We start from the raw sequence: 26902 nt of genomic DNA, 5'->3' as shown, positions 1-26902 counted from the left end.
AAACAGAATAACACAATTTGAGAGAAATATGCTTTTGTGCATACAAGACATTTCTGGGATCTTTTATTTCAGCTTATGAAACATCGGACCAACACTTTACATGTTGCATTTATATTTCTGTTCAGTGTAGAAATATGATCATATAGAAACAACATCAAAGCAACTGTATGTGGCACCGGAACCACTGACTTGATGCAATGTTCTACTATTAAGACACCTGCTGGTAACACTTTACTGATTGGGACAGCTCATGAGGTGTCGTAAATGTCTGTAGACTAGGTGGGATTCTCCTGACTAAAGAGGCTTCATGCATAGCTTTTATTTTTATCCATAAGAGTAGGAGTAAAATGTCTCTATTCTCAGCACTTATGATCCATTTTCTACTATGAGATGCTTTGTGGATACAGGCCCAGGTGTGATGAACTAAATCCTCAGGAGTTGTTTTGTTTCAAATACTGTCTAAATATGGGTGGGATTTGCACTTTAGGTTATAAGTCATTGGTTATATTGCACCACACAAGCTCAATCAAGTGTAATGAAAGTAATTGAAAGAAAACAAATACTATTTCAACCTAGGTCTGCTAACTTACAACTCTTTGCAGGACTACAGATGTACATTGGTTCCTTAGCTACGTAACTCCAACGCATTTACGTGGATTTGTAAGCTGAAATGTTGATTAATGTGTACTGTCACTGTATAATAAACAGCATACGTAAAATGAAAAACACAACAGCACGGCTCAACTCCAGTTTAGCTAGGCTAACTCCCCATGTATGAAGGACCATTGAGGCATGGCCTAGCTTTTTAATAGAACTGTCATCACTTAGGCAAAGTTGATATTCTCCCCACAGCGTAAGCTCTGTGTACATCAGGCATGGTGTTATTGATAATTGAGAGGAGTCATGTTCCAAACGCTGGAGACATTCACAGCAGGTCAGATTATCAGCATTCCTCATTTATCTTCTCTCAGTGATGTACCAGGAGCTGGGCAAACACTCTGGGTCTTGTATTAACTTTCCATACAGTGTATTACAGCACGTTCACTTTCACTTCTACTGAAACCTGCAGAGGAGGCAAATAGGAAAACACTCACATGGCCACTCCTGCTGCAGCAGAGCGCGGCTTGGCATTATTGGGCATTTCTGGGGAATTTGTTGGGAGGATTTGTTATTTTCTTGGAGTGCCTTGTTGAGTCCTATGTATTGCATTTGTGACACGTGGTGTGCATGGTCGTTTACGACTCAGTCTTGGATAGGAAACACATGTCTTATCGTGTGAATTTGAACTGATGAAGTGTGTTCCTTGTTTTTTTTTACTAACATTATCTCTTTCTTTTTTCTCTCTCTTTCTCGGACTCCCTTTCCTGTCATCTCTCTATTTTCCCTGCAGCATCACCCACCATTCCTCCATTGGTCTCAGAGCATTTCAAGCAATGTCACGAGAAGGACCTGGCCTACTGCTTGAACGATGGAGAATGCTTCGTCATCGAGACGCTGAGTGGCCCACACAAACACTGCAGGTGCGGCGTGTGTGTGTGTGTGTGTGTGTGTGTGTGTGTGTGTGTGTGTGTGTGTGTGTGTGTGTGTGTGTGTGTGTGTGTGTGTGTGTGTGTGTGTGTGTGTGTGTGTGTGTGTGTGTGTGTGTGTGTGTGTGTGTGTGTGTGTGTGTGTGTGTGTGTGTGTGTGTGTGTGTGTGTGTGTGTGTGTGTGTGTGTGTGTGTGTGACAGAGTCATTAGAGTGGGTAGATTGAGATAGTTTACTGTTATAGACTGATAAGTGTTCCACATTATTTTTTCCAAGAAACAGTATCTGGGACCATGTCTGTGAGGTGGTGAGTTTGATGGTGACTATTAGTTGACCAGCTGTGGTGCATAGAGTCCCTTTTCTGTCCGATTTAAAGTGGCATTTTTACAGAAGTTTGTCCCCAAAGGGTGGTCAGAGAAAACAACTACAATCGTGTGCAACACTTGTTATTCAAAGCTTGAAATCTAAGACCTCCTGTGCATTTCAGCAAAGACATTTCTGAGTGCAAGTGATCATTGGAACAGGTCCTTCACAATTTACCCACCCCAAGGTACAATGGCATAGAGGAATGAATAAGTTAATATTCCTAATTGATGAGCCAAGAAATGAAGAGAACATGGTCCACGTTTGAATTGTAAATGGTGAAGTAGTTTAAGTCGTTGTACTTATTTGACTACTACTCCGAGGCACTTAGCCTTTTCAAACACTGGGCCTCTCTAATTACGTCCCAGAACAAACTCCTTCCAAATCATAACCTGAGAAATTCCAGTCGGCTGGCTGTTCAAAACTTCTGTTATGTCACCTGCTCTGAAGGGACCTGGTCACCGAAGGACTGATGTTTTAATGCTGAGTTGTTACTGTGCCAGCCATGGCAATTCTCTGAAAGTATGTCACACAGAAGTAATGCTGCCAAGAGTACTACACACACACAGTCACAAACACATCAAAGGGAATCTCAGAGAGTAGTGGATTTTCTGGGTTTTAGACAGTGCTACTTTATGGTTATTTGACTCGGGTCAAAACTCACCTTAGGTATGGCCCAATGATCTATATAAACCCAGGATTGCTGATGCTATGTAATGGGAGGTTTTAAAGCCACCTGTCGGGCATATTGGAACTCCCCAGAAGAATCAGTCCTGCATAGAAATGAATGGAATTCTACATTACTTTAATTAAATGTTTCAAGGACAAAATTGCATCTATTTAAGTTTTTTTGTTGTTGAAGTGGGGAGAGTAATATTAAAACTTATATAAATATATACTTTAAGGAAAATGTTTTTATGTATCTGTTTTTTATGTTTTGACCATGACAGCTTGCTCAATTTCCACATGATTTATTACAAGATTTAGTTGAGGTTTAGGGTTTAGTGAATGATTTGTCCCAAATACAATTCTTTTACTTTTTGAAATATTTAGGACTAACTTATTCCTTGCCACCCATGCTGAAATGAACTGCAACTCTTTGTTATGTGTTGCAGTCATTTCAGTTGCTGTAGTAGCTGACGTTTATATTGTTGAGTCATCCGCATACATAGACACACTTTACCCAAAGGCAGTAGTATGTCATTAGTGAAGATTGAAAAAAGTAAGGGGCCAATACAGCTGCCCTGCGGAATTCCTGATTCTACCTGGATTATGTTGGAGAGGGTTCCATTAAAGAACACCCTCTGTATTCTGTTAGACAGGTACAGTAGCTCTTTATCCACAATATAGCAGGGGGTGTAAAGCCATAACACATACATTTTTCCAGCAGCAGACTATGACTGATAATGTCAAAAGCCACACTGAAGTCTAACAAAATAACCTCCACAATCTTTTTATCATAAATTTCACCAGTCATTTGTGTAAGTGATGTGCTTATTGAATGTTCTTCCCTATTATCATGCTGAAAGTCTGTTGTCAATTTGTTTACTGTTAAATAGCATTCTATCTGGTCAACAACATTTTTTTTCAGAAAATGTACTACGGGTTGGTAACAGGTTGATTGGTTGGCTGCATGAGCCAGTAAAGGGGGCCTTACTTTTCTTAGGTAGCGGAATGACTTTTGCTTCTGTAACGGCGTTCGTCTGTCGAAGGAGAGGACCAAAATGCAGCGTGGTGGTTACTCATGTTCTTTAATGAAACTGAACGATACATGAAATAACTATAAATATATACAAAACAACAAACGGAACGTGAAATCCTATACAGCCTGTCTGGTGAACAACTAACACAGAGACAGGAACAATCACCCACGAAACACTCACAGAATATGGCTGCCTAAATATGGTTCCCAATCAGAGACAACGATAATCACCTGACTCTGATTGAGAACCGCCTCAGGCAGCCATAGACTACGTAGACACCCCACAAACCCCTAAGACAAAAACACACCACAATAACCCATGTCACACCCTGGCCTGACCAAACAAATAAAGAAAACACAAAATACTAAGACCAAGGCGTGACAGCTTCCCTGAAGGCTTGAGGGCACACACTTTCTAGTAGGCTTAAATTGAAGATATGGCAAATAGGATTGGCAATATTGTCTGCTATAATCCTCATAATTTTCCATCCAATTTGTCAGACCCCGGTGGATTGTCATTGTTGATAGACCCCCCAAAAAAAAAAAAATCCTCTTCCACACTCACTTTACGGAATTCAAAATGAAAATGCTTGTTTTTCATAATTTGGTCAGATATACTTGGATGTGTAGTATCACCATTTTGCCAATGAAAAAAGTATTAAAGTAGTTGGCAATATCAGTGGGTTTTGTGATGAATGAGCCATCTGATTCAATGAGCTGAGTTTGCATTTTTGCCCCAAAATGTATTTAAGGAGCACCAAAACATTTTTCACTATAATTTTTTATATAATTTATCTTTGTTTCATAGCATAGTTTATTCTTATATTTTTTTGCAGTTTAGTCACATGATTTCTCAATTTGCAGTATGTTTGCCGATCGGTTGTGCTGCCAGACTTATTTGCCATACCCTTTGCCTCATCCCTCTCAACCATACAATTTTCCTGATCAATCCAAAAGGATTTAACAATTTAAGTAATTTCCTTAATGGGTGCATGCTTGTTAGTAACTGGAATAAGCAATTTCATAAATGTGTCAAGTGCAGCCTCTGGTTGCTCCTCATTACACACCACAGACCAACAAATATTATTTACATCATCAACGTAAGAAGACCTCTTATACACTCTACTAGGCCCAGCCTTTGGAACCTTGGTTTTCCTAGATATGGTTACTATATTGTGATCACTACATCTGATGGATTTAGACACTGCATTAAAGCAACATTTCTGCAGCATTTGTAAATATGTGATCAATACATGTTGATCATTTCATTCATGTGTTGTTTGTAACTACCCTGGTAGGTTGACTGATAACCTGAACCAGGTCGCAGGCACTGGTTACAGTTTTAATATTTTTGTTGAGTGGGCAGCTTAATGAAAGCCATTCAATACTGAAATCACCTAGAAAATATACCTCTCTGTTGATATCACATACATTATCAAGCATTTCACACATATTATCAAGATACTGACTGTTAACACTTGATGGTCTATAGCTGCTTCCCACAATAATGGGCTTTAGGTTAGGCAGATTAACAAAATGACTTCAACAGTATTTAACATGAGATCCTCTCTAAGCTTTACAATAATGTGGTTCTTATTATAGACCCCAACACCACCCCCATTGTCATGTTTGTATTTTCTGTAGATGTTATAACCATGTATTGCTACCACTGTACTTATCTAAGTGAGTTTCTAGCAAGTTATTGACTTCATGAACCTTGTTTCTTAGGCTACATATGTTAACATGAGCTATTTTTTGCACTTTTCTGGGATGCTTGATTATTTTCATTGCTTTACTAGGAAGCTTAGCAGAAGTGGACATGCTCATGCTATTTATGTTAGGTCAGGGTGAGCTGCACACAGTGGACTTCCTACTAGGGCACACCCCCTCTGTGCCTACAGCATCACTCTGGTTCATAGGCACATGATTACTGTATACAATAGCAGTGGGATCAGCAGAGACATTCAGGGCAGTAATTAGGTCACTTACATTGTGTCTTCCAATGCCCCTGGGATGATGTACATTTGCTGAAGCATTATGACAACTCAGAGACACAATGGTTGGGATTAACTGAGCTGGGCTTGGGTCATTGATAAGTCGTTGTCTCAACGCAGCCTTATAATGCTGTGAAAGGATCCAGGAACCCAAATGATCTGGGTGGATCCCTTCCTCCTTATAATACAAGCTTTGTTTCCAGAAGGTATCAAAATGGTCAATAAATGTTATACCCACAGAGCTGCAGAAGTCTCAGAGCCAGTTATGGAGGGCTAAAAGTCTGCTGAAACGTTCAATTTAGGGAGGGCAAATGGCCATATATTATGAGGAGTTTGTTGGTGTCAAGCAGTGACCCAATCTATTACGCTCGTCGTTTGAATGAGGAGACCAAGGTGCAGGGTGGTAGGCGAACATCTTACTTTTATTAAAATGAACACTGAAAAAACAACAAAATACAAAACGAACGTGAAGTTCTGCAGGTGTCAGGCCCTTACCTTAGTTATCTTTGTTTTCTTTATTATTTGGTTAGGTCAGGGTGTGACAAGGGTGGTTTGTGTAGTTTTCGTATTGTCTAGGGTTTTTTGTATGTTTATGGGGGTTTTCTAGTCTAGGTATTTTTATGTCTATGGTTGCCTGGATTGGTTCTCAATCAGAGGCAGCTGTTTATCGTTGTCTCTGATTGGGGACCATATTTAGGTAGCCATATTCCTTGGATAGTTTGTGGGTTGTTATTCTATGTTTAGTTCCCTGTATGCAATTGTCATATACGTAGCTTCGCGGTTCATTTTGTAGTTTTGTATAGTTTCGTTCAGTGTTCTCTCTTTAATTAAAAGAGTTATGTACGCTCATCACGCTGGACCTTGGTCTCCTCATTATGACGACCGTGACAGTAGGATACACAGGAACGATACAAAATCAAGATCCCACAAACTAAGGTGGGAAAAAGGTTGCCTAAGTATGATCCCCCAATCAGAGACAACGATAGACAGCTGCCTCTGATTGGGAACCATACCAGGCCAAACAAATAAATAGGAAAACTAGATTGCCCACCCTAGTCACACCCTGACCTAACCAAAATAGAGAATAAAAAGGATCTCTAAGGTCAGGGCGTGACACAATCAGTTGTTTAAAATCCATCTTCAACTGTTCTGAGCTGCCCTTCATAATGTCATTGAATCCCATACAAACTATGAAATTCAATATTTCCTGATGCTGGTTTAAAACGTTTGGGAGCCGCTTATTTAATGTCCTGTACTCGTGCTCCTGGATAGCACAACGTTTTTGCTCCAGGGACTGAGACATTTCTCACCATTGGACCTGCCCAATACAACAGTCAGGGGAGTGTCAAGATGGAGGTGCACTGGCATCAAAACAGTGCCTCCTGTTCGTAAACCTGTCCTCTCCAGTCGGAGTACTATAACTTTAGGTATATTTTCAAGACCAATCAGGTGATGGTTGTTCTTCGTTGCCACCTGTTGCCGTGGCAACACAGTCTGAAAGGACTGCTGGAGACTTTCGGAGGCCGAGATTGCAGTGCAGGCTGCTGGACCTTGAACACATTGATACAAGCGGACAGTAAAGGCTTGAAAATATTATTCTTCGCACCAGATGGGAGATGGAGAGTTTACATCAAGGGTTAGGTTCCTCCGAAAGCACCCGGTCTGCCCAACGCATCACAGGGGGCAAACTACCTGCCCTCCAGGACATCTACAGCACCCGATGTCACAGGAAGGCCAAAAAGGACATCAATCAACCGAGCCACGGCCTGTTCACCCCGCTATCATCCAGAAGGCGAGGTCAACACAGGTGCATCAAAGCTGGGACCGAGATAATGAAAAACAACTTTTATCTTAAGTCCATCAGACTGTTAAATAGCCATCACTAGCCGGCTTCCACTCGGTTACGCAGCCCTGCATCTTAGAGGCTGCTGTCCTATATACAATGGCACTTTAATAATGGAACACGAGTCACTTTAATGATGTTGATATACTGTTTACATACTGCTTTAGTCATTTCATATGTATACACTGTATTATATAAAAATATGTATCTATATATATATTATAAGCATTTCGCTATACCCGCAATAACACAATTTTATTTGATTTGATTATCTTTGTTATTTCTATTAAGTTTATGGGATGGGAATGTCCCTTGGTCCTAAATACATAAAACATCCCTTGCATCAAAAAGAACATGGAGTCACTGTAACTGTGTTGTATATTATACAGTGATTCCAGATACTGGGTGTGGATGATTTCTATAACATTAAGTGAGATAGGGCTGATTTGATTGTTGGGGGAAAATTATAGAATTATTGGTTGTTATTTGCCTTTGAAATGAAAGCACTCTCAACAATCAGGCCTATCAGCATGGTTTCCAGTCAAAGGCCAGTCAATGAAGTAATATTATTACCATTTCAGTTTCATCTCTCAACATTGTTAATGAGGTCTATTCTAGCTGCACGTGTAAGGGTATATCATTGAACAATCCCTAGGCAATAGCCTCAGCAGACTGAGAAGGTCAGGGACAGAACACTGCAGTGCATCTGAAATGGAAGAATGAGAATGTACACTGACTAAAATATAAACCAACATGTAAAGTGTTGGTCCCATGTTTCATGAGCTGAAACCATAAAACATCCATACACACAAAAAGCACATTTCCCTAAATTGTTGTATACAAATGTGTTTACATTTCTGTTAGTGAGTAGTTCTCCTTTGCTGCTGACAATAAAAGGCCACTCTAAAATTTGAAGTTTTGCCACACAACACAATGTCACAGATGTCTCAAGTTGTGCGGGAGCGTGCAATTGGCATGCTGACTGCAGGAATGTCCAACAGATGTTAATTTCTCTACCATAAGCCACAATCCTCAACTCAACAATTTTCCATAGAATCATAAATTAACAATCAACTCCCTTTCCCTAAGTCTCAAAGTTATTATTATTATTATATAGTAGCTGAAAACCGCATCCCAAACTATTAATTCAGTTTATCAAACCACCATTTACTACTGTTAGGCTGGGGTTACACGAAGCAACTGTCACGCATTTTTAGTTGCAGTTGCAGGTTACGAGTAACATCATCTCAAGCAACTTTGCTGTTACGTATAGCAACTCAAACGTGATTAAAATGGCATGCAACAGCCAATCAAATTAAAGCTGCTTCTGTCATATGGTTTGAGAACTTTAAACTCACCCCATGTCATCTACTATATTACATTGTGATTTCACAAATTATTATTATTATTATTATTTGTGTATCCAACCGTTTTGGTTTAGACAAAATGCAATTGCCAGCTCTGTTTGATCAATTAGATAGCTAGCAAGGAGATAACCAAGCTAGCAACACATTTGCTAGCTAAACACAGCTCATGTTTAACAGTTTCAGTTGGCTTCACATCGAAATTACAGTTATTGACTGTAATGACAGCTTTAGTGAACAATGATGTTGTTTGTCAACCGGAGGGGATGAACTCACTCTGAGGCAAGTAATGCAACTTGTATTTTTATTTTGTTATGAATTTCAATGAAAAAGTGTTGCTTTGTGGATGCTCTCTCTCTCTCTCTCTCTCTCTCTCTCTCTCTCTCTCTCTCTCTCTCTCTCTCTCTCTCTCTCTCTCTCTCTCTCTCTCTCTCTCTCTCTCTCTCTCTCTCTCTCTCTTTCTCTCTCTCTCTTACCCCCTAGTGGTTACTTGAATAACAATCAGTCCCTAATTGTGTGTCAGCCAGGCCAGGCTTGGTCTAAGATAAGAGAGACCCAGGGCTTGAACACACAACCGTGTTTATTTATTATATCTTTGGGGCGGGAATTCGATTTATTTTTCAGCGTCAACCGACTGTAAGGGCCTCCGTCTAGTTAGTAACAAGGAGACGTTAAGCCTTCCTCGCTGCCGTGGAACGGAAAAAGGCAATCCCGTCTGTCACTGTGCGGCAGTGCAGGTTGGAAACGAGAGCTGAGATCCCTGCAAAGCCCCTGCCAATATTACTGAGGCTGAGACGCCATGCAGTTGGGGCTGTTTGCTTCTCCCTGGTAGAAAAGGGGTTTTATCTGAAATGAATGATCAAACTTCAGCATAATTTTGGAGCAATTAAATATTGTTTCCAACATACATTGCAAACATGTTACAAAACCTAAGCTTACTGGAGAGAACTTTACATGTACATGCCTTCTGGCTTATCTTTCTCTCTCACACACACACATACTTATACACACACTTACACACTTACACACATGCTCACACAGACACACACTTGACGCAGACAGTCAGTCTGCAGTGTTACAAAATATCCAGTACGCTGAGCAAGAATTTAGTAGCCTTGTTGCCGGTCTGTTTCTTTTCCCTGACAATGACAATGGAGAAGGCAAAAGCACAAACAGATCTGGGACCAGGCTAAGATCAATGTTGAGAAAATCTAAACAGATGGCTGTCTTTTCTATTGCCTCACCAAGCCATTTGTTATTCATTGATCAGTTGCACTGAGGGATAGCAGTATGGACAGGACAGTGGTGTCTTGGGCTTACACAAAGTAACTAGGCCTACAACTACTTTGAGTTCTTACGTTTTATTTTAGACTGATGTGGGGGACTGGAACGGTAGTGGTGTCGAGGAGTCTGTGTCCATGATAAAAGGGCTAAGAAAATGATTTCCGAGAACTAGGCATGTGAAGCCTTAGCTTCATTTAAGTCAATGACTTGGTTCATTGCAACGGTTTCACTCCAAAGGACAAGTCCTATGCCCCGAGGAGGTCCTTTGAGGACAATCAGTGTTGTGCAGCCTCTGGCAAAAAAAAAACCTGCATTCTCTATAAAATAATGATATACTGTTTTTCTGAGAAAGTTTGGGCTCCTTTCAGTCATGTCTGACAGCACTCATCATCTCGATTGACATTTGAGTTAGATAACAAGCAGAGTAACTCCTGGAGCAAACTGCTGTTCCAGAAAACAGTTTTTTTTACACTCCACCAAAGATCAGGGCGTAGAGGGAGGGAAGGAAAACACACAGATATAGAATCTTAATTTGCTAACATATTTGAGGTTTAAAAAGGCTTCTGAAGTTTTTAATTTCCTCTTCAAAATTGAAATTTATCAACCCCTACAAAAATGTCCATTAATTATAATAATTCACATTTCCTCTTGCTGTAGGATTTTTTTCCTGCTCTAGCAAATTGGCTCAAATGAAGATCCTACATATGTATGTGTTCGGATCTTCCTTCCTGATGGTTTTCTAACTGTGTACTGTTGCCATAGACATTGAGAAGGATTCAATTCCAATTCTTTCAACATTTCTCCATTCACACTTACCATAACCCTGGAATTTCCATGTGTGTTCAGGGACGTCAGACAGTGATTTGATTAACGCCAGCCTAGAGGACATTAAGTGAAGCTGCTCGTTTTAAATATATAACCTCTCTTTCCCTCACCTGATAATTTCCACAGGGAGCTCCTGAGTACCCACAATGCACCTGAGCACAAGAGTGTGTCCGGTATATGGAGGGGGACAATTGTATTATGTGGTGTACTGTTTTTTGACTCCCTGTTATTCCATATAGTCAGCCTTGAGGTTGTGTGTGTGTGTGTGTGTGTGTGTGTGTGTGTGTGTGTGTGTGTGTGTGTGTGTGTGTGTGTGTGTGTGTGTGTGTGTGTGTGTGTGTGTGTGTGTGTGTGTGTGTGTGTGTGTGTGTGTGTGTGAGCGCCATGAGTGGTAAACAAACAGCAGATCCATTCTGCTCCCTGTCTGTATCCCGGCTGCATGAAAAACCCATCTGCTTCAGTAAAAAAAAAAAAAATATCTCCCCTCTTTTTCTTGTCTGTTCTTAATGCCATCGGAGCGTGAAATTGATTGTGTATCAGTGGGGGCTCGCCTGAGCCCTCTCTGAGTAATGAGTGCTTCTGATGCAGATGCATGTTTTCAAGGTTGGAGAAAATTAGGATAAGAGTCCAAATATTGTAGCTAGACAGAGAGTGTCTGTAAATTAACCCTCACAGACTTGATTAAGTACACTCAGTATGCCAGCAAAACGGAAGAGGGAGAGACGACCGGGATTGGAATAGACAGAGGAGAGGGAGGGTAGAATCAGCTTTATCTGCATTTTGATTTAAGTATGGTAATGTTTGCAGAGCACATGCTCATAGTCTTGTATATCAGAGACACTCTGATTAAAGCAAATGCAATTACTGGTAATTAAATACCTGATGTTCACTTGCCTATTGTAATCAGCCCTTTGTACAAGGTTAGATCAACACACTCAAGTGTAAGGAGTCATACCTCTTTTTAATTTATTTTTTATTATCAGTGCTTATTTGAGTTTAAAGTGATAGTTTGGGATTTTGGCAATGAGTCAGAGTTAGATGAACTTGTGGATACTTTTATTTATCTGTGTGAAGTTTGAAGGAAGTTGCTACTGTAACTAGTGTTAGTGCAATTGCTAACTAGTGTTAGCGTAATGACTGGAAGTCTATAGTCTTTGCGCTAACACTAGTTAGCATTGGCCACGAAACTACCACTAACATCCGTCATACATGAAAGCAGAGACATAAACATTTCTCTGACATTGCCAAAATCCATAAATATCCCTTTAAATTCAAATAAGCATTGGTAATAAAAAAAATGAAACTCTGGGGAAGTAGATAAAGGGCCTCATTGCCAAAACCGCAAACTATCCCTTAAACACTTCCGCTGAGGCTCATTCTCTGCACAGACTTGTTTCACTATAGAAAAAGGTCTTCATGGCAGTAATTGAAACCCCTCTGTTCAGAGCAACGACCAAGATGATGTTGCCCTCTTACCTGAACAGTGACTAAGCTCCCACTCTACATAAATACAGTATATGTGCTTGCCACTGTATATGCATTTGTGTACAGTATATACTGTATTTAATATGGACTACAAGCAGTAAAGGCAAACTACAGACAGAGAGCCTTTTTCTAATAACCGGTGGGGAATGTGTGGGCGTGAAATTATCATGACCCTCCTCAACAAATCCACTTTGGCTAATCATTCTACCTGATTAGCCTGAGATTAAGATCACTGTGTTATTTCAGGCCTGTTTCCTGCTCAAGGCGAGAGTTCAGTCAGAATGCAATTTCCCCACCTCTTGAAGTTTCAATTGATTAGTGTTGACGTCATTGTTCTTTCTAATTAATATGATTCAACAAGATAATTGTGGAAGTGTGTTAACATGCTGGGTTTGATAAATAGCAGGGCATTTCCAATTAACACCCACAACTGAGGTGATTCAGAATATTAGGTTCTTTGGCCATGAGGCTCACTAAAGGAATTATTCTGCGCCTTTGAACGACCTTCCTTATCTGCACTCATTGGAAAGCTAGTTATTACTTGTTAAGTAGGCTACAAACACAAGGAGAGAGTGTCACGATCATCGTATGGAGTAGACCAAAGCGTAGCGTGGTTAGAATACATTCTTCTTTACTTAATGAACATGAAGAACAATAAAACAAAAACAACAAAACGACCGTGACCGCTATATAATGGGCTAATGTGCAACATAACATAGACAATAACCCACGAAATACCCAAAGAAGATGGCTGCCTAAATATGGTTCCCAATCAGAGACAACGATAAACACCTGACTCTAATTGAGAACCAATCTAGGCAACCATAGACCAACATAAACACCTAGATGAAAACAACCCCATAAATCTACAAAAAACCCTAGACAGTCCAAACACCCTAGAATAAGACAAAAACACACATATCACCCATGTCACACCCTGACCTAACCAAAATAATAAAGAAAAAACAAAGAATACTAAGGTCAGGGCGTGACAGAGAGAAATGTGTTTGCATGCTCACACCTACTCACACCCACTGCACGTGTTGCATTACATTCATCCTTCACTTGGATGTAGCTTAGTCTCATGCTTGAACAGGCATTGTATCTGTATCCATCCTTATCGCTTTAGAGATATTCTTCAACATGAGAACTGTGCTGATGATTGTCTAGTTGAACCTTCCTCTGACAACTAGTAGTTATCTCTCAATTACCTTCTAGGCTGTCAACCCCACTGCTGTCATCAGGAGGGCTGAAGAGAGTTCGTCATAGCAATGGAGAAAGATGTATTAGATGTTAAGGAATAACATTAAGCAGCAGACTTTATTCATATAGTCTCACTCAGACATGCAGAAAACCACATACATAGAGAGAGAGAGAGAGAGAGAGAGAGAGAGGATGGAGACATAATTTTGTGGTGTTTATAATCAAGGCGTCCCTTTCAAGTCAGAAGGTTTGATGTGCTAATGACATGCAAATGTATGCAAATGTTCCCTCCTTTTGCCCAAACTCTTATTGAGTTAGTATAGCCCCTTTGCAAGATAGAGTGCTTTTACTAAAAATAAACACAGTTAGGGGGAGAAGTAGTAATAAAAAAAATTGGGGCAAACATCCACAAACCTAAAAAAATATATATAAAAAAAAACATTAGACCTCGAGAAGCGTTATCCTAGAAGAAACAGAGGTGCATTGTAGCCTACAGCAGACAAGGAGAATTAGAGATATTGGGAAGAAGGAGATATTGGGAAAGCAGGGAGAGAACTTTCATGAAAGATTACAGGCCAGGAGACTTTGTTTAACAGTGATAGGAAACGAAGACAGCAGATGCTGAAATATTTAACAAGCATAGTAACTGCTCCCTTAGAGCTATCTTCAGATGTAGGTTTTAATTTGAGGCCCATTACATTGAGACGGTGCATCGCCAAAAGGTTAGACGTATCTATCAAGCAGTGTAGCTATCTATCAGGTCTTTTTTCGAGATTTCGGCGCGAAGAGAAGAGGGGGATTGATTTTTCATGGCGTGGAGGCCTGTCTGCTTCTGTCTACCTGTCTTCTTATTCATCATGTTCCTGCTTCTGTGTTCACATCTGTCACTGTCTTCATGTTATGATCTAATCAAAGTCCTGTGTCCAAGAAGGAACAATGAGCTCCTACTATGTTAGAGGTGGGCTTTTGTTTTGCCATCATCACTTGACGCATGATGTTAAAGTGAGTGCATACACAGAGTACATAGTGCTTGGTTGATGTCGCTAAAAGGTTGCTTGCATTGGGGGGGCAGCAGGATTGGCACCATTTCCACACTGTACAGTGATTTCCATTCAGCGCTATGGCAGATGCCTCCACGGGCACTTGTGGTGGTTATGAAATTGTTTTTGAACTGCACTTACATAATGAACATTATTCTGAGGTCATGTACATACAGAAACACAACAAAGACATTTATGGTTGAGAGAGCACCATAGAGAAGACAACAAGAACTTGAGTCCATTAGTTTAGAATATTAGACAAACCATTTTTTTGTATTCAATTTCAAAGTTTATTTGCCATGTGCACGGCATACATGTGTAAAACAGTACAGTGAAATTCTTACCTTGAGTAATAATAATAATATAGATAATAAAAGAAAATAGAATACAAAATATACACTACTCTTCAAAAGTTCGGAGTCTTAGAAATGTCCTTGTTTTTGAAAGAAAAGCACAATGTTTGTCCATGAAAATCTCATCAAATTGATCAGAAATACAGTATAGACATTGTTAATGTTGTAAATGGCTATTGTAGCTGGAAACGGCAGATTTTTTATGGAATATCTACATATTCTACTCCCTTCACAGAACAGCGCAAACTGGCCAGCATCCCGGAGTCGCCTCTTCACTGTTGACGTTGAGACTGGTGTTTTGCGGGTACTATTTAATGAAGCTGCCAGTTGAGGGATCGTGAGATGTCTGTTTCTCAAACTAGACACAAATGTACTTGTCCTCTTGCTCAGTTGTGCATCAGGGCCTCCCACTCCTCTTTCTATTCTGGTTAGAGCCATTTTGTGCTGTTCTGTGAAGGGAGTAGTACGCATCGTTGTATGAGATCTTCAGTTTCTTGGCAATTTCTTGCATAGAATAGCCTTCATTTCTCAGAACAAGAATAGACTGATGAGTTTCAGAAGAAAGTTCTGTGTTTCTGGCCATTTTGAGCCTGTAATCGAACCCACAAATGCTGATACTATGTATTCTGTTGAGAGTACACTCTCTAATGAGTACATCATTGCAAAAAAGTTTTCTAATGATCAATAAGCCTTTTAAAATTATAAACTTGGATTATCTAACACAACCTGCCATTGGAACACAAGAGTGATGGTTGCTGATAATGGGCCTCTATACGCATATGTAGATATTCCATTAAAAATCAGCTGTTTCCAGCTACAATAGTCATTTAAAACATTAACAATGTCTACACTATATTTCTGATCAATTTGATGTTATTTTAATGCGCAAAAAATTTGCTTTTCTTTCGTAAACATGGACATGTGTAAATGAACCCAAACTTTTGAAAGGTTGTCTTAATAAAAACCACAGAATATCTATGATGTGAGTTAAAGAAACGCGAGAAAGCAAGTATATACAGGTCAGTGTCAGTACCTTATTCATTGTGCAGGGGTACTGGAGTGGTTGTATATACAGGTTAGTACCTTATTCAATGTGCAGGGGTACTGGAGGGGTTGTAAAAACAGGTCAGTTTCAGTACCTTATTCAATGTGCAGGGGTACTGGAGTGGCTGTAGAGTATATACAGGTCAGTGTCAGTACCTTATTCAATGTGCAGGGGTACTGGAGGGGTTGTAAAAACAGGTTAGTGTCAGTACCTTATTCAATGTGCAGGGGTACTGGAGTGGCTGTATATACAGGTTAGTGTCAGTACCTTATTCAATGTGCAGGGGTACTGGAGTGGCTGTAGAGTATATACAGGTTAGTGTCAGTACCTTATTCAATGTGCAGGGGTACTGGAGTGGCTGTACAGTATATACAGGTCAGTGTCAGTACCTTATTCAATGTGCAGGGGTACTGGAGTGGTTGTATATACAGGTTAGTGTCAGTACCTTATTCAATGTGCAGGGGTACTGGAGTGGCTGTATATACAGGTTAGTGTCAGTACCTTATTCAATGTGCAGGGGTACTGGAGTGGCTGTACAGTATATACAGGTTAGTGTCAGTACCTTATTCAATGTGCAGGGGTACTGGAGTGGCTGTATATACAGGTTAGTGTCAGTACCTTATTCAATGTGCAGGGGTACTGGAGTGGTTGTATATACAGGTTAGTGTCAGTACCTTATTCAATGTGCAGGGGTACTGGAGTGGTTGTATATACAGGTTAGTGTCAGTACCTTATTCAATGTGCAGGGGTACTGGAGTGGCTGTAGAGTATATACAGGTTAGTGTCAGTACCTTATTCAATGTGCAGGGGTACTGGAGTGGTTGTATATACAGGTTAGTGTCAGTACCTTATTCAATGTGCAGGGGTACTGGAGTGGTTGTATATACAGGTTAGTGTCAGTACCTTATTCAATGTGCAGGGGTACTGGAGTGGTTGTATATACAGGTTAGTGTCAGTACCTTATTCAATGTGCAGGGGTACTGGAGTGGCTGTATATACAGGTTAGTGTCAGTACCTTATTCAATGTGCAGGGGTACTGGAGTGGTTGTATATACAGGTTAGTGTCAGTACCTTATTCAATGTGCAGGGGTACTGGAGTGGCTGTAGAGTATATACAGGTCAATGTCAGTACCTTATTCAATATGCAGGGGTACTGGAGTGGCTGTAGAGTATATACAGGTTAGTGTCAGTACCTTATTCAATATGCAGGGGTACTGGAGTGGCTGTACAGTATATACAGGTCAGTTATTTAGTGTACAGTGAAGAGATGCCTTGATGCGGTGTACAGGATAGAGTGCATAGTCCTTTAGGCTCTATGGGCCATATGGCCAGTGGGTGAGGCCCACAGCATAGTCCTTTAGGCTCTATGGGCCAGATGGCCAGTGGGTGAGGCCCACAGCATAGTCCTTTAGTCTCTATGGGCCAGATGGCCAGTTGGTGAGGCCCACAGCATAGTCCTTTAGGCTCTATGGGCCAGATGGCCAGTGGGTGAGGCCCACAGCATAGTCCTTTAGGCTCTATGGGCCAGATGGCCAGTGGGTGAGGCCCACAGCATAGTCCTTTAGGCTCTATGGGCCAGATGGCCAGTGGGTGAGGCCCACAGCATAGTCCTTTAGGCTCTATGGGCCAGATGGCCAGTGGGTGAGGCCCACAGCATAGTCCTTTAGGCTCTATGGGCCAGATGGCCAGTTGGTGAGGCCCACAGCATAGTCCTTTAGTCTCTATGGGCCAGATGGCCAGTTGGTGAGGCCCACAGCATAGTCCTTTAGGCTCTATGGGCCAGATGGCCAGTGGGTGAGGCCCACAGCATAGTCCTTTAGTCTCTATGGGCCAGATGGCCAGTGGGTGAGGCCCACAGCATAGTCCTTTAGTCTCTATGGGCCAGATGGCCAGTTGGTGAGGCCCACAGCATAGTCCTTTAGGCTCTATGGGCCAGATGGCCAGTGGGTGAGGCCCACAGCATAGTCCTTTAGTCTCTATGGGCCAGATGGCCAGTTGGTGAGGCCCACAGCATAGTCCTTTAGGCTCTATGGGCCAGATGGCCAGTGGGTGAGGCCCACAGCATAGTCATTTAGGCTCTATGGGCCAGATGGCCAGTGGGTGAGGCCCACAACATAGTCCTTTAGGCTCTATGGGCCAGATGGCCAGTTGGTGAGGCCCACAGCATAGTCCTTTAGGCTCTATGGGCCAGATGGACAGTGGGTGAGGCCCACAGCATAGTCCTTTAGTCTCTATGGGCCAGATGGCCAGTTGGTGAGGCCCACAGCATAGTCCTTTAGGCTCTATGGGCCAGATGTCCAGTGGGTGAGGCCCACAGCATAGTCTTTAGTCTCTATGGGCCAGATGGCCAGTGGGTGAGGCCCACAGCATAGTCCTTTAGACTCTATGGGCCAGATGGCCAGTGGGTGAGGCCCACAGCATAGTCCTTTAGACTCTATGGGCCAGATGGCCAGTGGGTGAGGCCCACAGCATAGTCCTTTAGGCTCTATGGGCCAGATGGCCAGTGGGTGAGACCCACAGCATAGTCCTTTAGGGCTCTATGGGCCAGAGATGGCCAGTGGGTGAGGCCCACAGCATAGTCCTTTAGTCTCTATGGGCCAGATGGCCAGTTGGTGAGGCCCACAGCATAGTCCTTTAGTCTCTATGGGCCAGATGGCCAGTGGGTGAGGCCCACAGCATAGTCCTTTAGGCTCTATGGGCCAGATGGCCCCAGTGGGGGCCAGATGGCCCACAGCATAGTCCTTTAGGCTCTATGGGCCAGATGGCCAGTGGGTGAGGCCCACAGCATAGTCCTTTAGGCTCTATGGGCCAGATGGCCAGTGGGTGAGGCCCACAGCATAGTCCTTTAGTCTCTATGGGCCAGATGGCCAGTTGGTGAGGCCCACAGCATAGTCCTTTAGTCTCTATGGGCCAGATGGCCAGTGGGTGAGGCCCACAGCATAGTCCTTTAGTCTCTATGGGCCAGATAGCCAGTGGGTGAGGCCCACAGCATAGTCCTTTCGTCTATATGGGCCAGTTGGTGAGGCCCACAGCATAGTCCTTTAGTCTCTATGGGCCAGTTGGTGAGGCCCACAGCCCGGGGGAAGAAACTATTCAGGTGGTGGGAGGTTTTGGTCATGGGTGACATGAACCGCCTGGCGGAGGGGGTGACCGAGGTGGGAGTGAACGGAGATGATCTTTCCTGCACGCTTCCTTGCTTTGGAGTCAACCATGAACCTCAATGGAGGGCAAGTGGCAGCCGATGACCCTCTCTGCAGACCGGACAATGTGTTGCAGTTTGCCCTTGCAGCAGGCAGACACAGACACAAACCAGACGGTGATGGAGGAGGTGAGGTTGGACTCAACGATTGATGCATAAAACCGTAAGTAGTACATCCACTGGTGTGCCTTCCTGGTGACTGCTGTGATGTTGTCCTCCCACTTGAGGTTATGGGAGCCAATAGTCCCCAAGGAATTTGATTGATTCAGCCATGCTAACAGCTGAGCCATAAATCCCAAGGTGGAGAGATGGTGGGGGGGGAGTTTTCTGAAGTCAACCACCATTTCCACGGTTTTATCTGTGTTGAGTTCCAGGTTATTGCGACTGCACCAGGCCAATAGCCGGTTGACCTCTCCACGGTACATGGACTCATCGCCGTCAGTGATGAGACTGACCAGGGTGGTGTCATCTGTAAACAAAGTAGCTTGACAGATGCATTGTCGGCGATACAGTCATTGGTGTAGAGTGAGTAGAGTAGAGGTGAGAGCACACATCCTGCGGCGCTCTGGTGCTGAGTGAAAAGAAGGTTTCTTCCCAGCTTCACGTGTTGAGTCCTGTAGGTCAGGAAGTCAGAAATCCACTGACAGATGGAGCTGGACATGTTCAGCTGGGAGAGTTTGTCCTGTAGTAGTTCTGGAATGATGGTTCTGAACGCAGAGATAAAGCCCACAAACAATATCTTTGCGTATGTCTTTGGGTTATCAAGGTGTTTGAGGATGTAGTGTAGGCCCATGTTGACAGCGCCTTCCACAGACCTGTCAGCTCTGTAGTGAAACTGCAGTGGCTACTGTAAGGTGTCAGTGATGATTTGGCGAAGGGACAGTACCAGGCGCTCAAAGGTTTTCATGATGACCAATGTGAGCACTGCATGTCTGTGGTCACTCAGGCACGACACCTTTAGTTTTTTCGTGACTGGAACAATGATGGAAGATTTGAAACAGGCAGGAACAGTACACTGCTCTAGTGACTGGTTGTCCGTGAAAACAGGGGAGAGCTGGTCAGCGCAGTGCTTCAGTGTGGCTGGAGAGATCTTGTCCCGGCCGGCAGCCTTCCTGCTGTTCTGTTTCCTAAAGAGTCTAATGGTAATGCCAATCAATAATCAATGGACTGCCAATCAAATCAAATGTTATTGTTCACATTCACATATTTAGCAGATGTTATTGCGGCTGTAGCGAAGTGCTTGTGCTGCAGCAGTGTAATGGAGTAATACATCTAATCAATAATCATTGTTAGCAGCAGTGTTTTTTATTTTATTTTACCTCTATTTTACTAGGCAAGTCAGTTAAGAACAAATTCTGATTTTCAATGACGGCCTAGGAACAGTGGGTTAACTGCCTGTTCAGGGGCAGAACGACAGATTCGTACCTTGTCAGCTCAGGGATTCAAACTTGCAACCTTCCGGTTACTCATCCAACACTCTAACCACTAGGCTACCCTGTAGGTTATGTCTGAGTGGGTAGAGACCTGTGTATGGGCATAGAGTCAGTGTGGATAGTCTGTGGGAGAGGGAGTAGTAGTTGCTAGCCATTTAACAAATCAAATCAAATGGTATTTGTCACATGCCTCGTAAACATCATGTGTAGATTAACAGTGAAATGCTTACGGGCCATTCCCAACAACGCAGAGAGAACATTTTGTGAAAAACATTATAACGCGAAGAATAGGTACATAATGAGTAACAATAACCTGTACAGATTCTATGTACAGGGGTACAAGGTAATTGAGGTAGATATGTACATATAGGTGATAAAGTGACTAGGCAACAGGATAGATAATAAACTGATTAGCAGTCTGTTTGTCTGAGCCTTGATGCACCGGTACCGCCTTCTGGACGGGAGCATGGAGAACAGTCCATGTCTCAGGGCCTTTCTCAGACACTGCCTGGCAGGTACATCCTGGATGGCTGCGAGCTGTATTATTAGTATGCACATTGTGGAGGTCATTTGAAAGTGTCTTGTGCCTTTCATGTATGAGTTGTGATTGTGGGCGGCTACAGATAGCATTATATAAGTTGTTTGGAAGACAAGCTGGAGGGGGCAGCAGTGCTTCTCTAGCTTTATGTAACGACTCCTGTTACAGACTGCTAGAACTCTAGACCAGACTCTCGTAGATCAACTCTAAGCAGGTTTTAACCTGGGTTGAAACACCAGTCAAGGTCAAGGATATGACAGGCTATTAATTCTGGGTAAAAGTTTAAATGTGTCCCAGAGATTTAAAATGTATATTTAGGTATATGTTTTGCTCTTGGATTTATATTTTCTCTCCTCTCAAAATCCTTACCCTACTGTTTGGGCTTCAATGATTGACCGTTTCTCAGTTTTCATCCACTATAATGTGATGCCCCTCAAACTGGACAGTTTGATATCTTCCCTTGCTTTAGTTCAGGACATGTTCTATTGTGTCACTTCGTTGTGATTGCTTGCTTTCCCCAAGAGATAGCACCATGCTTTATGAATACAGGAACACTAGCAATCTGAGCCCCATGTCTTAGATTCCTCTTGATGGCCATTTTAGAGTAGTTATTGATTTTCAATACTCATCTCAAATTAAAGCTCCACATTTGTTTTCCCTGTGTAGATTAGGCTACATGTCCATCATTATCGTTGCTGCACAGCATCTATCTATTGTGGTTTGTTAGCACCACGCAGAGTAAGGACTCCTTCTCCATTCATCTGACTCACTGTTGGTCTGACTGACAGGTAGGTTGGTCTTACCTACAGTACAGTTAAATAGTAAAATACTTTAGAGAACTGAAGGTTCAGAGATAATGGCAAAGTGGTTTAAAGGAACCCCCCAAATCAAAAGGGATCAGAGAAGGAAACATGTTGTTGTCATTTTCAAACGTTAATCTTGAAGTGCTTATGTGGAAGATGCTAATTGTATGTGGTAATCTTGTGAACCTTTATGATCACCTTGTGTGATTTTAAATCAAGGGAAATGTAAACATGATCAAATCAAGGGAAATGTAGACATGATCAAATCAAGGGAAATGTAAACATTATCAAATCAAGGGAAATGTAAACATTATCAAATCAAGGGAAATGTAAACATCAAATCAAGGGAAATGTACACATTATCAAATCAAGGGGAATGTAGACAAGATCAAATCAAGGGAAATGTAGACATGATCAAATCAAGGGAAATGTAAACATTATCAAATCAAGGGAAATGTAAACATGATCAAATCAAGGGAAATGTAAACATGATCAAATCAAGGGAAATGTAAACATCAAATCAAGGGAAATGTAGACATGATCAAATCAAGGGAAATGTAGACATGATCAAATCAAGGGAAATGTAAACATCAAATCAAGGGAAATGTAAACATTATCAAATCAAGGGGAATGTAGACAATATCAAATCAAGGGAAATGTAAACATTATCAATGAAACCTGCTGCTTATTCAATTATTGATGACTTTCTACATCCTATCACTGATTACTGCAATTATGGAGATGTTAATGTGTGATTAATGAAAGCATAACCACGTCAACTGGAGCTGGGACAATGATCAAACAGGAGCAAAATAACTCCTGGCATTGCTTACGCTATGAAGGGATAATCATCTTCTCCAGAAACATAGCCATCATTTTTCATTTGGTTTGGGATGTTGGGGTATTACAAGAGGAGGATCTTTTTGACGTAGCCCCAGGTTGTTTCTGTGCTTGGACTCAAACAGGGTCTGTTATTGTCATTGAGTGATGACGATGATGCCAAAATGGTTGAGATGGTATCAATCCGCTAACAATTGCCTCTGCTCTCTATCCCTCTCCAATCTGCTAACAATTTCCTGTGCTCTCTATGCCTCACTCTAGTCAACCCGTTAGAGAGAGTTAGAGGGATCATTCAACAGCTGACCTAGGAGTGGTGCTAATGTTAATTGTGCAGCCACATGCCAGACATCAAGTGCAAGGCATAGGGCATATGACAGATATGTAATGATATACAGGTTCCTCATGGACATAACGGGAAAATCTAAACAACCTGAATGAGAGTTTCACTTTACTCATTTCATTCAGTTTGACTTTTTGGTCTGCTACATTCACTGACCAGTTGCGTTAAAGTCAATTTCAGTGTGTGTGTGTGTGTATGTGTAGGTGTGTGTGTGTAGGTGTGTAAGTGTGTGTGTGTAGAGGTGTGTGTGTGTAGGTGTGTAAGTGTGGGTGTGTAGGTGTGTAGGTGTGTGTGTAGGTATGTGTGTAGAGGTGTGTGTGTGTGTGTGTGTGTGTGTGTGTGTGTGTGTGTGTGTGTGTGTGTGTGTGTGTGTGTGTGTGTGTGTGTGTGTGTGTGTGTGTGTGTGTGTGTGTGTGTGTGTGTGTGTAGAGGTGTGTGTGTGTAGGTATGTGTGTAGAGGTGTGTGTAGGTGTGTGTGTATGTATGTGTGTAGAGGTGTGTGTGTGTGTGTGTGTGTGTGTGTGTGTGTGTGTGTGTGTGTGTGTGTGTGTGTGTGTGTGTGTGTGTGTGTGTGTGTGTGTGTGTGTGTGTGTGTGTGTGTGTGTGTGTGTGTGTGTGTGTGTGTGTGTGTGTGTGTAGGTATGTGAGGGTGTATCTGCTAATCCCAAATCTTCTCAATCCAGATTTCCTCAATCCCAGTGTGGGTGACCTGATGTCACAAACTGTGACATCACCTCATAGAATCCTATATTTAAGATGTTTGCTTTTGTTTATCTTATTTAGTTTTTTTCTGCACTAATTCACAGAGGATAATGAGAATAGAACGGCCCAAGGAAATCATTTCCCCTTTTTAAACCAAGGGGAGTGACAGAAGGGTGGCTGTGGAATCAAAGGGGCTCTTGAGAATGAGAAGCGAAACAATATCCCTTGGCTGAAATCGTTTCCTCTTTGGCTGTGCGAAGATGAAATGAAAAGCCCAAAAATGTGTTAATTGCATTTTTCCCCTCGCTCTTCAGTCTGCCAAAAATAGCCTGGAGAAAATAATGTACAACAAGAATAATTATTAGCGAGCCTGACAAGGCTGTGTTTCCAAGTGGAACCCCATCAGTACTGTGGTTAAGGTTTTGAACATTATTAAGATGTCTCCTTGACTGTTGCTAGGCTTCCCAGAGCAATACAAATACACACACACACACACATCCCTACTCTATAATGGCAATACAGACACACACCATGCTCTGCATACTGTACAAACATATGCTCTGCATACTGTAACAAACAAACATACACTAACACACACACACACACACACACATATGTGACAGGTCCCCCTGTTACCTGGAGAACATTGGTTGTTAGTGGGCTGTTAGGGCCTGGGGAATGTGTGTGACAGTAATTGCTGGTGTGGTGTAGTAATGGTGCTATGAGATGACAGAGGCAGGGTAATTATGTGGCCTGGTAAAGCCTGTGTTACTGAGTGCTGTGATGCAGCTGTGGTTTGGACTTGACCCAGGTCACATGGAAGGCACCATTCACTACCCCCAGTGTCAAGCACACTTCTTCAGGGTCAAGTTTAAAACCTGCTGAAACTGTTTTCTTTTATGAATCACCAATATAAGCCCTTAAGAGCTCTTTCATTCAGAATAGAATGAGATATGTTTCCATATTGCCCCTCTGAGTGAGCCACTACACCATTTGGTCCCAGTGGTCACAGCAAGTCAGCAATTTTATGGGACTGTGGGATTCAGAACATCATTAAAGTAAAAAGACGAACCGCGTCAGATTTACGACTGTCAATAAAGACAAAGAGGCTTGTTTGCGTATGTGTGGAGGTGCCAATGGGCCAGGATTAAGCAGGACGGGCAGACAGAGTGCCAGACCTGAAGGTTTTATTAGGGTCACAAAGTTACTTTATAACAGCCTATTAGTGAATGGCAGCGTGGCTTATGGAGGTATAAGGAGCCAATCGATATGTTGTGCAGGTGGAACGGTTGATGAAGCACTGTAAATCAGCTAGGCTGCGTTTACACAGGCAGCCCAATTCTGATATTTTTTCCACTAATTGGTCTTTTGACCAATCAGATCAACAAAAATAAAAGATGTGCATAGATCTGATGTTATTGGTCAAAATTCCAATTAGTGGTGGGGGAAAAAACATAATTGGGCTACATGTGTAAAGCAGTCCAAGATACTGAAGGACTGTAGCTATTGGAGGGCATCTGATTATGTATGTCTAGACCTGCAGGCTCTTATGAGCTATCATGAGGACCCAGACACATATTTTTAAGGAAAAATGTAAAAACATATAGAGATTCTTAAAATCACTGTCCAATCACAGATTCAGGAACCATACTTCATGCCCTCCATGGGTTTCTATGGACATACTGGTCTTAGTTAAATCAAACAGACAAACACCTAATTGCTGTGCACAGTAACTGTAGAACACAGTAACAATAGAACTCCGTAACTATAGAACACAGTAACTATGGAACACAGTAACTGTTGGACACAGTAACTATAGAACTCAGTAACTATAGAACACAGTAACTTTGGAACACAGTAACTGTTGGACACAGTAACTATAGAACACAGTAACTATAGAATACAGTAACTATAGAACACAGTAACTATTGAACACAGTATCTATTGAACACAGTAACTATTGAACACAGTAACTATAGAACTCAGTAACTATAGAACTCGGTTACTATTGAACTCAGTTACTATAGAACTCAGTAACTATAGAACACAGTAACTATTGACCACTGTAACTGTTGGACACAGTAACTATAGAACTCAGAAACTATAGAACACAGTAACTATAGAACACCTCCCTGTTATATTGTTTAATTCGACTCTTTTAACTTCTCTATCTTCAGGACTCCACTTATAGTCAAAACTAATGACAGTATCAACTACTATAGCAGTTAATGAATGTATTAATAATCACTTCACAATAATGTGAATTTCAACGGTATGTCAAAGACTAATAACCTAAGTGTTATTTGAGATATTTATAGAAAGGAGCTTATACTGTACAGTATATACTTAAAAACTTCTTGATGCACCCATGCTGTTAGCGGGACCATTTTCGTCAACATCCGCTGAATTGCAGATCGCCGAATTCAAATTAAATTACTACAAATATTTAATTTTCATGAAATCACAAGTGCAATATAGCAAAACACAGTTTAGCTAATTGTTAATCCACCTGGTGTGTCAGATTTCAATAAAGCTTTTCGGCAAAAGCATACCAAGCGTTTATGTAAGGGCATCTCTCTCAGTAAACAAAACATTACAAACAGCCAAGTAGATTGGGCACGAAAGTCAGAAAAGCAATCAAATGAATCGCTTACCTTTGATGATCCTCGGATGTTTGCACTCACGAGATTCCCAGTTACACAATAAATGTTCCTTTTGTTCCATAAAGATTGGTTTTATATCCAAAATACCTCCATTTGGGTGGCGCGTTATGTTCAGAAATCCACAGGCTCGAGCGGTCACGACCAGGCAGACGAAAATTCCGTAAAGTATCCGTAAAGTTCATAGAAACATGTCAAAGTTTTTTATAATCAATCCTCAGGTTCCTTTTACAATATATAATCAATAAAATATCAACCGGGACTGTAGCTTCTTCAATAGGAGAGAGAGAGAAAATGTCTGCTCCAAGCTGTTGCGCATGCAAAACGTTGCTGGCACCCATCCATACAATGACGCGATGTG

At 41.8% G+C, this 26902-nt stretch overlaps 1 protein-coding gene across 2 annotated transcripts in view; it reads left to right on the top strand.

Annotated features, from left to right (window-relative positions):
• LOC118369806 (pro-neuregulin-3, membrane-bound isoform) overlaps positions 1–26902 on the top strand; it is a 423343-nt gene that overhangs the window by 253434 nt on the left and 143007 nt on the right. For both annotated transcript variants that reach the window (XM_052498660.1, XM_035754513.2), the window contains exon 2: positions 1391–1520. In XM_052498660.1, the coding sequence (XP_052354620.1) occupies positions 1391–1520 (130 nt within the window). The remainder of the gene's footprint in view (positions 1–1390; positions 1521–26902) is intronic.

The sequence above is a fragment of the Oncorhynchus keta genome, chromosome 36, assembly GCF_023373465.1.
Source record: "Oncorhynchus keta strain PuntledgeMale-10-30-2019 chromosome 36, Oket_V2, whole genome shotgun sequence".
NCBI classification, from domain to species: Eukaryota; Metazoa; Chordata; class Actinopteri; order Salmoniformes; family Salmonidae; genus Oncorhynchus; species Oncorhynchus keta.
Note: the sequence above shows the minus strand (reverse complement) of the source record. Positions and strands in the feature narration are given on the sequence as shown.